General features: G+C 39.6%; 1 protein-coding gene across 2 annotated transcripts in view; it reads left to right on the top strand.

The window, feature by feature from the left end:
* MYB (MYB proto-oncogene, transcription factor) overlaps window positions 1-12,865 on the top strand; it is a 35,903-nt gene extending 23,038 nt beyond the window's left edge. For both annotated transcript variants that reach the window (XM_008162136.3, XM_008162110.3), the window contains one exon: window positions 11,598-12,865. In XM_008162136.3, the coding sequence (XP_008160358.1) occupies window positions 11,598-11,714 (117 nt within the window). In that variant the 3' untranslated portion in view covers window positions 11,715-12,865. The remainder of the gene's footprint in view (window positions 1-11,597) is intronic.
* Window positions 12,866-13,174: the final 309 nt, after the last annotated feature.

The raw sequence follows: 13,174 nt of genomic DNA, 5'->3' as shown, positions 1-13,174 counted from the left end.
TTTCCCGTGGCCTCTGTCCGATCCAACAGGCACTGGTGAAAGGTGACTGCTGACCGGAGTGTGCATAGGCAGAGTTGGTGCTTAGGGGCAACCCGGGGTGGTTCCTGGGTCACTCGGGCCTGGGTGGGCCCCGTGTGCAGAAGATTCAGAATATCACAAAGAATTGGGAGATGACAGAGGGAACGGACTCCACCAGGGCACAAGAGGGACACAGAAGGCGGTTTAGGAGGGTGTGAAGGCAAAGGGAGCTACTTGTTAGGTTCACCTACGCTGGTCCTGGCTCCAGAGGAAGATGCCTTCCTTGTTTTTCTTTCCCCTTCCCTTCCTGAATTACTTGGCCCTTGGTTTCCACAGCATAGAACTTGACTACGTGCTATTCGTACATTAAGGTAGATCAAGTTTTGCATATATTTTGTAACTTAGCTTGGGACTCGACCCACATTTATAACAGTATATAAAAAGGGCATTCTAAATTTCAAAGAGCAACTATGTAAAGTATACTTAAGTAGTTATGATGAAGGTGAAAACCCTTGGTTATTTTTTTTTTTTAATATTTCATTGATTTTTTTACAGAGAGGAAGAGAGAGGGATAGAGAGTTAGAAACACCGATGAGAGAGAAACATCGATCAGCTGCCTCTTGCACACCCCTGCTGGGGATGTGCCCACAACCAAGGTACATGCCTTTGACCGGAATCGAACCTGGGACCCTTGAGTCCGCAAGCCGACGCTCTATCCACTGAGCCAAACTGGTTTCGGCTATTTTTCTAAAATCGAATCCTAAAAGTGTTTGGCATAACCAAATAGTGGTTAGCCAAAACCATTGGGTTGAACATGGTACTGATATAAAATATATGTTATCTAAAATTGGCAAGCAATCAGTACAGTTGGCCCTTAAACAACATGGGTTTGAACTACTCTGGTCCACTTATATGCGGATTTTTTTCAGTAAGTATATAATAGTAGGCCCTATGTATTCTCAGGTTTCACACCCACAGATTCAACCAACCTTGGATCAAAAACAGTATTTTCAATCAGTGATTGGTTGAATCTATGATTGCAAAGGGCTGATTTACACTATCCTATATAATAAAAGCCTAATATGCAAATTGTCCCCTGGGAGTTTGACCGCTCGCTACGACATGCACTGACCACCAGGGGGCGGCATGGAACATAGTGGGTGTTGGTGACGTGGTGCTGGCAGTGGGTGGCAGTGGAGGCACTGCTGGCCCTGATGGGCCCTGATGAGAGCAGAACCACAGTGGGATTGTGGAGCAGGTAGACAGGCTGTGCCAGGCCAAGGCAGGTGTGAGCAGGGCCCAATTGCCCTGCCAGTCTCCCCACAGATGGCAATCAGCAGGGGGTGGGGCTGTTGCCTAGCTCCCAGACACTGGGGGAGCTGGACAGGGGCCTGATGATTCAAGCAGAGGGGAGCACATGGGGGCCCAGGTGCTGTCCAGGGCCCAGAGGTCAGCTGGGACCTGCCCCTCCACGCCAGATGCTCACGCTTCAATCACCAGCCAGGCCTAGGGACTGCACCCATGCACGAATTTCGTGCACCGGGCCTCTAGTTTTATATAAAGTACTTGAGCATCTGTGAATTTTGGTATCCGAGGGGGTCCTGGAACCAATTCCCCATGGGTACCAAAGGACAACTGAGTTTTGGAGAAGTCAAAAGTTATACACTGATTTTTGACTGTGCAGGGGTCAGTGTTGCTAACCCTCACATTGTTAAAGGTCAACTGTATTTGTAAAATATGGATTGTCCATATTTTTACATAAAGTTTTTAATGCTATTGCATTTTTTAAAAATCAGTATGAAACTTTATTATCAGTATATTTATATTTTATTTCAAGAAAACATTACTTATTTTTGAAATTCAAAATTAAGTAGTGGCTCTGTTTTATTAATCTATATTTCCAGCATGTTAACAAGCCCTATCTGGAACTCTAGCAACTTTGACATCTGTATACTAAGATTAAGCCAGCTATGTACATCCATCGGTGAAGGTGGTATTTGTCAATTCTACTAAACTGAATAACTGAGACCCAAAAGTTAATTTTAGAGTCAATCTTTCTGTCTGCACTATATGGTTTACTGATTTACACTGCTCAAATTTACTTTAATAACCTGTTATAATAGGTAACCAATTCATTTTAAGAAATATTTGTTAAATGAATGAATCCTACACACCAAGTATCTCCTTTGTTTTGTGACATGGAGATCTAGCTTCAGATACCATAGGAATATGTGATTTCTAAAATGCTTCAAACTTTTATGATAAACATTGAAAAATGCATCAAATAATTCTAAATATTTAAGCACATATTGCCTATACTTCATATAATCCTAGTTCAACAATATATAGGTTTTTATGCAATTTGGTAATTTTGTTTGTTTAAAACAGTGCTGTATCATATGTATCCATTAATAATTTGACCTAATGATCTCTCATGGATGGTATTATTGAACATATTGTGCCTTTGTTAAATGATGTGGCTATTTGATTTAAAAGTACTTTATATACATTTAACTTCTATAAACTTTATTTATACTTACAATAAGTCCAATATTAAGTGAGATTTTAGCAAACTACATATTTTTTTCATAGTGCTTTTAATTAAAACAACCAAATATGACTCCTACAGTATTTTAAAATTTTGAGACTTCTAAAATATTTGCCATTTGTAATAGTGCAGTATTACATAACTATTATCTATCCATCTAATTGTCTAACTAACTTTCCTTAGGTATAAGAATAGTTTATTGAAGACTACATAATTGTTCAATTCTGGGTTCTGTCATTTCGGTTTTAATCATCCCTGGCTTTATTAGGGCAGTAACACTTTACACAACCAATTACTGTTATTGAGGCCCAGATACTGAGCCTTAAGGTTCAGCTTTTCATGTACATATAAATGCACATGCTTATACAGAGATATGTGTAAGTACATGTGATATTTTAAAACTAGAACTACAAGAAGCTATGAGTTTAGCATTTCATTATGATATATCTTAAACATAGATTGACGTATAGAAAATATTCTATGAATTAGATTTAACAATTACTAACACTTTGCCATATATACTTCATCCATTTTTTATGAAGCATTCTAAAATTCCAGACAATGCAACATTTTATTCTCATGTATCTCTAAAAGTAAGAACATTTCCATATATACCTTAATACTATGATGATGACATTATTAACAATACTTCCTTGATATTCTAATTCCTGGGCTATAATTAAATTTCCCCATGAATCCAGAAAATAATCTTTTTATTGTTTGTTTGATCAAAATTGAAACTGTTTCACACGTTGCATTTGGTGTTTAAGTCTCTTAAATCTCTCTTAATCTTTTGACCAATGCTGTCCAATAGAACCTATGCCATGATGAAAATGTTCCATATGCTGCTGTCATGTGTGGCTAGTGTCTTTGAGGAATAGAATTTCCAATTTTATTTCATTCAATTGGCTTTAATTTAATAGCCACATATCCTTCCTCTCTTCCTAGAAACCAACCATTTCCCCAAGGTTGGCCATTTTAGTGGGAAATGTCTGTAGAGACCAGTCAGGGTACTAAATATGCCCATTTCTTATGTGCGTTGAGAAGCAATAAACTTTATAAATCAGAATTCTCTATGTATCTCCTAACACATAAACTAGAATGCATAAATAGCGGCAATTATTAGCCATTATGCACAAATAACATTATATTTGTTTTTAAAATTATTTATGTTGAATATTTGCCTAAAGTAGTTTGCGGCAGCTACATAATCTTATAATTATTGGGTTTCTTGTTCGTTTTTAAGGTGCTTTAATTTTAAATTATAAAAGCAGACAGAGAATCATAATATAGATGTTCTGAGACATGTTTGATATTTGTGTCTTTTGTGTAGCTTAAAATATGTGAGATTTTCACCTTGGACCATTCTCCTCACGTTGTGTGGGGGTAGAGAATGGAGTCTAAAAGCTCAAAAATGATCACAGTGTGGAAATAAACATTCAGCCTAGAAAGCCTGAGCTGTTCACAAGTTACCCTGAGAGAGCCTGCGGCGTACACACACACACACACACACACACACACACACACACACACACACCCTCCTCGGCAAGAAGAAAAGAGGTGCCTATTTTCCTCAATATGCTTTCAATTTGCTTTACATTTTTAACTAAATACATTTTACCGCCAAGCATTTCTTAAGATCGACATTTTTATTAGTAGATCTGAAACTGTACTTAAGTTATAAGCCTTCTGAACTTCTGTATTTTTCTCTTAAATTATAATTTCCTTTTATTCCTATTTAAAACCCAAGTGTAAAAGATGTATTCATATGCTTTTCACTCACTCACTTTCCTCTTTTTGGTAACCACAGAATGACAGCCTTAAATTTTAATTTCCTGACTTGGCTTGTCATGGCCTTAGTTTTCTAAAAAGTGAGTTTAAGTCAATTTCTCAAGCCATTATAATTTAAACACATTTGCACAGCATCAAAAAAATCTTAAAATATTATTGCAAGCAATTGAAGCTCACTTTTTTCAGCTTCACGTGTTTTGGATTGCTTCTATTTTTATATAAATTACTTATGATTTTTTTAAATAGGGCCAAACCTTTTTGCAAGCTCGGCGTTGCTGAGGAGTGTAATAAATTACCATGCAGGCAGCAGGGACCTGGGTTCTAGTCTAGACACCATCCTTTTCTAACTGCATGCATGTCTTTAATTCATTAACCTCTTCAGATCAAAATGCTCTTGTCTGAAAGCTAGGACCATGGCACATCCTTCACTTATCCCACAAGGTTGCTATGAAGTTCAAGTGGACATCATAATGCTTTCAAAATGGCAGCTTACTTGTCAGTGTACATAGATGGTGTCTGTTATTAGGGAAAGGGCGTGTGCAGCCCTGTCCTTAGAAACACAGGCAAGGAGGCCTCACCAGCGACCGGTCTTCTTGCACTGTGGTGTATTATTTCCTCTAGCACACTCTGTCTCATTCCTTGTTCCACTCATGCAGAACTGTGTCAGTGGGTCACCAAAAGAAAGAGCTGATTCAACTGATTCCTGAAATAGAGGTAGTCAGATCTCATTGGTGTTATGGAAATGAAACAACTGATTTACTGGTTTTCTCTATTTTTTCTGTTACTTGTGCTGGCATGTCAACAGATATGGAAACAGGCTGTCTCCATGTGACATCGAGCTTTCCAGGCATTCTTTAGTACAGTGTGTTGTCGTATACATTCATATTCATTTGGTTCTCCCTTTGGGTCACTTTTTCCCACTTGTCCTGGCAAGAATTTTGCATAACTGTCAGTAGTATTCCAGCAACCTGCTTTTAAGATATGTTATATAATAAGCCAGTTTGGCGGGTGGGTGGGAAATGGGGGGAAAGGGCGGATAAATGGTGATGGAAGGAGACTTGACTTTGGTTGGTGAACCCACAATGCAATATACAGATAATCTATTATAGAGTTGTACACTTGAAACCTACTTAATTTCATTAACTTATGTCACCCTAATAAATTCAACAAAAATTTTAAAAAATAAATGAATTAAGCAAGTTTGCTGGGTATAGTTTTGGGGTTGACCTGACAAAGGCTAAATGAGTAGGAAGGTATGTCAAGTTCTCCAATTCAGGGTGCCCTGCCCCAGATATTACAAGATGTGGTGATTTTCTTTGGGTTGGGTTGATAACACTATGACATTGAATCTTCCTCAGGCCAGCAAAGATAGACTGACTTTGGAGCAATTTGGCACTTGGCTTAATCTTAATAGCCTGGAACTAATATGTGACTAAGGAAAGAGCTATTCTTCCAAAAATTTGTAACACCCTAGGCCAGTGATGGGAAACCTTTTGAGCTTGGTGTGTCAAACTTCGCCAAAAAACTGAGAATAACTCGGGTAGTGTGTCACTTTGAGGAAAAAACATTATTTCTCAAATGTTTCATCCTCGGCATGCGGCCGCCTCAGCGGCCGCGTGTCATCAGAAATGGCTACGCGTGTCAGTGCTGACACGCATGTCATAGGTTCGCCATCACTGCCCTAAGCTATGAGGTATAAATGGTTGGAAAATCTATAAAGATGTAAGGTGAAGAGACCCCTAGAGATATCTGGGACAAACTCCAAATGTAGGCAAAGTCCCTGCATATTAGCAATTGTTAACTAAGGCTTGGATGGGAAGTGAAGGCACTGGTGGATTGGGCAACTTCCTGGGCCTTCTCTCCCCTAACTTTTAGGACTCTTTAATATGAAAAGTTAACAACCCTGAAGTTAGGAACAGTTCATTGTTTTGTGCATTTATGCATAGGGTGGCATTTATGCCTGAGAAAAGTCTGGAAACCATTAACTTTATCTTAGTGACAGTTCATCTCAGGTTCATCGTTGACTTTCAAGATACAACTAAATATTTCTTTGTTATCTCTTATAACTGATACATTTTAAAAGCATGCCCCTTTGGGAAGGAAATCTGACTTTTATAATTTTAGCCCAAACTATTTTCTTCAGATGGGTTAAATAGAATAATCAGATCATTCTTATTCATACTCTTGTGGACATCTTTCATATCTTCTCATAATTTAAAAGAAAAACATAATATCATCTCACAAGTTGCTTTGATTTTTATGATTTATGCAAATTTTTTATTAGGCCTGCAGATTGCAGAGCACATATCTTGCCAAGGCTTTTGACATCAGTAGCTATCGTGTGAAGTTGCTATTGCACATAATGATAATAGTAGTTGTTGTTCAGCATGATGAAAAAACTATTCATAGTCTAAGTGAAAAATGTGAAGATAATCTGACAGAAAACCACCTGCGGACATGGTCTTGTCTCCTTTTATTTCTTCTGTTTTCTACAGAGGATCTGAGTGTTTATTTAAAGTGCTTTAGCAGGTTATCTCAGTGAAAGCTCTGACAGTATGTTTACAGTTCACTTCTGCCCAGGGGCAGTAAAGGTAGATTATAGGATAAGCAAGGTGACTTGCAGGCAAGAGGAGGAGGATGTGCGGTAGGATTATTAATGTTGAAATAAATCTGGGTAGAGTGACATGTCTGCAATAGTACCATGGGTTAGTAACTTAACAAGAATTCATGTGCACAAATCTGTAATTCTTATCAATTCTTTATTGTAAATGAAACTAAAATTTAAAGAGAGGGAATGAGGAGGATGCACAAAAATCTACATGACAGTATTAAAAAATCTTCTTCTAGCACAAAGACATTTAATCCTTGTTTGTCAAGACTATTCTGTCTGCATGAAAAGTTGGCCCAGGGCCCCAGGGCTTCAAGTTAAGGAGGGAGAAGGAAATAGCACAAGAGGAGGCAGCTGCCATTTGGGCTGTTGGACCTGAGTGTTTCTTTTCTTACCCAAGTACTCGGCCTTCTGCTCTCCCTTTCATGCTGTAGGTGTGGGTATGTGTCCGTTCTGACCAGTTTTATTCACTCATTGCTATAACAAGTGTTTGCTTTGTGCGCTCACGGTGCAGAAAAGGAGGTGCCCGCACACTTACCTGTGGCTTATTGTTCTGCACACAGTGGCTCTTGTACACAGTGGTACTCTGTCCTGGTGTTTGCACTGGGAGAGTCAGGTGTTCCCAGTCGTCTTGCCCTTCTTAGGCCCTGAGCTTCAGGGCTTATATGCCCCTGAATTGCTCTGCTTTCTGGAATTTGAATATTTCAGTCCATTTGATTTATTTCTTGGTAAATTCCATTTTGACTTAAGAAAAGTTGACTGAAAAGTTTATCTCAAAATCCTAGTTTAAAATATATGGTACCTTCCTTATACTGATCATATTTTAAACATCTGGTCCTGGAGGAGAGCCAAATACGAATAAAGCGATAGCGTGTGGGAGATCCAGCAGGAACACAGCCACATTTCAAGTTGAAAATATATTAAACTGATAATACTTGGAATTAGATTCTCCCCCATTTTTTGAATGCGTTCTTTCAAAATTTGTATTTTTGGTTTTTGTGTGTATCTTTATGTAATTTTAGATTTACATATAAGGTATTAGTGTATTAAGATATTTCATTTTGCTACTTCTTCAGACAACTAGCTTTGTAAGATCCAAGTACTTCAAGCACTGCATAATACTTCATGGTAGGCATCCACCATAGTTAAACTGTTTGCTCTCAAATGGTAGTTATTATATGTCACACTGCTACAATGAGTACAAACGCGAGCTCAAGATTTCAAATTATAGCATTGCATTTTATTTTTTAATTGGGTTTCTTGTGTCAACTTGATGTTTCAATACTGCACTGGAAAATGTTAATACTCAAGTAACTAAAACATGAAATTTGTATGAGAATTATCTATTTGTTCGAAACTAGAGAAACATCACCTATCCAGAACTATTTCATAGGAGGCTATAACTACCCTGATCATTTTTGTTTAGGAAAACATTAAAGTGGCTCAGTGGCAGAAGTCAACCCTGATGCCTGGCCTCTTTGTCCTGCCATCTTTGTGATCCACTTCCAGGAAAATATTGCGATAATAATCCACCTTGCTATGTCGTATAGTTCAGGTTACATGTGGAGCCGCTGAGCCTTCAGAGTAAACATGTGTAAACTTGGCCGGTGCCTTTGATGGTGGTGGTGGAGATGGGTGGCAGATTGGGCAGAAGTGAGAGAACCCAGTGTGTGTCCTAGGAAAGTTTGCAAGTTAGACACATGGTGCTATAAACCTTATGTCACTGAAACTTTGTCCCAGCCACTGGGTGAGGAAACCCCATCACCACGTTCAGTCAGAATTATCATACTTCTTTGCTAAAGTCTGATAACTTCGACACCCCCAACTAAGTGCTTCTTTCTGCATTCCAAGGCCTTTCTGGCCTCACCCCACAATTGTCCACTGGTAAGAACCCTAATGGAAGCAGCTTCTTACACTCACTAGGGCCTGGGTTCACATTCTTGCTTCATTACTTCTTAGCTGGGTGACCTTGAGGATGTTCCCTAAATTCGCTCTTCCTTTTAAATTGCTGGTCTGTAAAACAGGTGCAGTGTTTCACGTGTGTTGTGTGAGAATTAAATGAGATGATCATGTAAAACACTTGGAAGCATGGGAGGTGTGTCGTAAGCACCTGTGAAGGGTCATTTTAATGCACCCTATCTCTTCCTCTTACCTAGGTCCTCCCACAAAGAACGTACAGATCTCAGCTCCCTGACTCCTTCATGCTATTTCTCCACCTGGGTTACACACCTCTCTGTCCAATCTATCTAAATCCTGCCTATTCTTGCCCTTTCCCTAGAGCAGTGATTTTCAACTGGTGTGCTGCAGAATTTTTAAAACATGCAATACCTGACTATTTAGATACTGACCACTTTTCCCTTCAATTTTCAAATTTTAAAAAAATGACACAGCCCTAGCTGGTTTGGCTAAGTGGATAGAGTACTGGCCCGTGGACTGAAGGGTGTCAGGTTCAATTCCTGTCAAGGACTCAATCTCTGGCCCTGGTCAGGGCATGTGCAAGAGGCAACCAGTTGATGTTTCTCCATCTGTGTCTCTCCCCTTCCCTTCCATTCTCTCTAAAAATCAATGGAAAAATACTCTTGAGTGAGAATTAATTATAACAACAACAACAAATGACACAATAGCCATCCAGTGTGAATGAATCAAAAGTATAACTATTGTTTTGTCAAATCAGAATTTTAGTAACTAGTTGATGTGTGCCATGAGTTGGAAAGCGTTGGAAATCATTGCCCTAGAGTGTTGCCCTGGCAGTTCCTGGGTGTCCCATCACCTCTTCCCCTGGGCCTGGCACCACACTCCATTCACACTGTTCTGGCTGTTTCCTGAAGGGAGCACGAGGCTCTAGAAAGCAGAGGCCTTTCTTTTCTTAATTCTTCTTCTGTCCGGTGGAAAAGAAAAATCTCTTTGATGTCAATACCAGGCATAGTTGTGCTTTTTTAAAACCATTGGTTTAGATTTGAGTTTGTGTTTCTATTTCCCTCTTTGCACTGACTGCTGGAGAGCTCAGGGCCAAAACTGAGGTTTACACTTAGCATGCGCATTGTGCTTCATGGGAAGTACAATTATTATTAATTTTTATACATTTACTAGCGTTCCCATTGCAGGAAAAATCCTGCAATAGGGTTTCCTGCTGCACTCTACCCCACCCCGCCTCTGCTCCTCCCTTGTCCCCCGGCCCGCCTTCTCCGCCAGCCTGCCCCGCCTCCGCTCCTCCCTTCAGCATCTCTTGGCTTCTTTCTATGCTGTCTTGATATGCAAATTAGCCGCCATCTTTGTTGGGGTAATTTGCATGCTCGTCCTGATTGGTTGGTGGGCGTGACTTGGGCGTAGCGAAGGTGCGGTCAATTTGCATATTTGTCTATTATAAGGTAGGATTTGTAATCCTGCCTTGTCCACTTTTAAAACTCTGTTATCTTGTCTTTATTTTGTGAGCATCTCAGATCCTTTTGGGAACTAAGTTGGGCACAGAGAGTACTTATTTTGGTTTGGAGCAACACGGAGGGAAGGCAGGAGCCGGGGCTGTGTGGAAGACAGACCTAGACTCAAAGCCATGCCATCACTTACCCTGGCAGTGGCCTTGGGCAAGTTATCTCCACTCTCTGAGTGTCCGTTTTCTGCCCGACTCAGGAGAGAATGAACCCCCCTCATGGGGTAGCAGTGCTGTGCAAATGAGATCATGTGTGTGAGGTGCCAGGCACTGGACCTGGGTCTGGATGCTGCCCATTCCATCTTCCAGTGTGTCTTTGAGAAGTAAGCTATCCTGAGGCAGCATGGAGGGACCTGGAGAGTATTATACTAAGTGAAATAAGCCAGTCAGAGAAAGACAAGTATCACATGATCTCACTCATCTCTAGAATCTAATGAACAAAATAAACTGAGGAACAAAATAGATCCAAAGACATAGAAGTATGGAACAGACTGGAATCTCAGAGGGAAAGCGGGAGTAGCTGGGTGGGAAGAGATCAACCAAAGAACTTGTATGCATAATGCATAACCCATTGACACAGACAATAGGGTGGGGAAGGCCTGGAGTGGGGGATGGGGGCTAGAAAGGATCAATGGGTCACTGGGGGGGAGGGGGAGGGGATATATGTAATACTTTCAACAATAAAGATTTAAATTTAAAATAATAAATAAATACAAGTAAGCTATCCTGGTAAACAGATATTCTAAATTATTTATTTAATTGCTATTAAAAAACCATATGCCATGTTTAGTAATTGGTGATCAATTCTAGCACTTATAAGAGCTTTTTCTTTCAGAGGACTCACGCACTCACGAGTTTGCTTAATGAGTAAATAGAGCTCACCTTTGGTATCTGGGGAATTTTTATCCCATTCTTGTCTTTGTAAAATCGCCTAATAGACAAAAGGCACCCAAGTATGCAGATGTGGCTATATCTTAAGATACTGATTGGAGTGGATTTTTTTCTCTTAGGTATAAACAATTTCTGCTGGCTTCCTGGGTGTCAGAGAGCTAAGGTTTTATCTGACCAAGGCTCCCTGGTGTCCACCACTTGCTATCTGGAGGTCAAAATTCCCTCTGCTGGCTGTGCTAGGATTGGGACTCCGTTTGTATGCTAACATATGTGCTTTCTGTCTGACCTTACTGTTGTCCTCTTTTCCCCACCAGCCTTGTAGTGGGGCCTGGGAAGCTGCATCCTGTGGGAAGATGGAAGATCAGGTGACAGCCACCGGTCAGGCTCGGAAATATGGGAATGCCTTCTCAACCCGGACTCTGGTCATGTGAGACGTTCCCAGACAAGCATTATGGTTTTCAGAACACTTCATGTCGACTTAGGATATGTCGTTCCTCTACATGAAACTTTTCATGAAAGGGAGAAGAACCTATTTTTGTTGTGGTACAACAGTTGAGAGCGGCACCAAGTGCATTTTAGGTGGATGAAATCTTATCAGATTTCACCCAACTAAAAGGATTTTTAAAAAATAAATAAATAACAGTCTTACCTAAATTATTAGGTAATGAATTGTAGCCAGTTGTTAATATCTTAGTGCAGATGTTTTTAAACATAAAGCGATTTACCTGTATTTTAGAGGATCCAACAGACCAGTATTTTTTCATGATGAGATTTTTGAAATTTTACCCAAAATACGGTACTCCAATATTTCACTTTTCTCAATCACTAAACACAATGCATTACTAGAAACGTTGGTTTAATACCATGGGATAATTAATCGAGATTGTAAATGCTCATTTATGGTTACTAACATTGGAGGTACACTTATTGTACTAAACCATTTGATGAGTTTTTTGTTGGCTTGCTTTAAAAATTATTACTGTATGAAATAGTTTTATAAAACAAATTATATTTTTATTCAGTAATTTAATTTTGTAAATGCCAAATGGAAAGATGTGTCTTGCTGCTATGGTCTTAGCCTGTAGAGATGCTGCTAGTATGAGAGGAGCAGTAGAGCTTTGGACAGAGACTTGGTGTTAGGTAATTGACTATGCACTAGTATTTCAGACTTTTTTATTTTTTATATGTATACTTTTTTTTTCCTTTTGTAATACATTGGAAAACTTATTTGGGAGACTTATGCATTTGTTTTTTGTTATTTTTGTTGTTGTTGTTAACTGTGGTTCATAAAGGTTGCACTTCTTTTTTGGGAGATCTATGTTATTGGTGTCCTACGTTTTGTTTTGAGTTCGGCCTGACTGTTCCTTAATTCAGATGTTATGTGTTTGATCAGCATTCCCCTTGGTTTTGAAGTGTCTGGTCTCAGAACTGCCACACAGAACCTGTGTTTGCAGCTGGGCCAGAGAGACTAGGGTCCGGAGCCAGTAGCTGCCTTAACAACGTTTGGTACAAGATCACTAGCACTGAACTTTTGATACGACAATGTACTTACTGCCTTGTAGTGAAATAAAGCTGTGCCCTTATTTACTTACATTTGACTTCTGTCTTACTTGGGGTTAGTGGATGTTCTTATACTTTTAAGAAAAGGGAATGAACTCAGAATTCTTTCTTCTGCTAATTTTCGCACCATCTGAACTTCACTTGAAAAAGCCAAGAGTCATTACTTTGGAGAAAGAACAAGAAAACCAAGTTCAGTAGTTCACAAATAAGCATGTGTGCAATGACAGCTGGGAGGACTCTTGAAGTATCAGCAGAGTTCCAGCGGCATTTGAATTGGGATAATCCGAGGGGAGTTCATTTGCAAGAGTCCCGATACCACGGATGTGAGCAA

Source organism: Eptesicus fuscus, chromosome 10 (genome assembly GCF_027574615.1).
Source record: "Eptesicus fuscus isolate TK198812 chromosome 10, DD_ASM_mEF_20220401, whole genome shotgun sequence".
Lineage (NCBI taxonomy): Eukaryota > Metazoa > Chordata > Mammalia > Chiroptera > Vespertilionidae > Eptesicus > Eptesicus fuscus.
The sequence above is the reverse complement of the archived record's forward strand: the minus strand, read 5'-3'. Positions and strand labels throughout refer to the sequence as shown.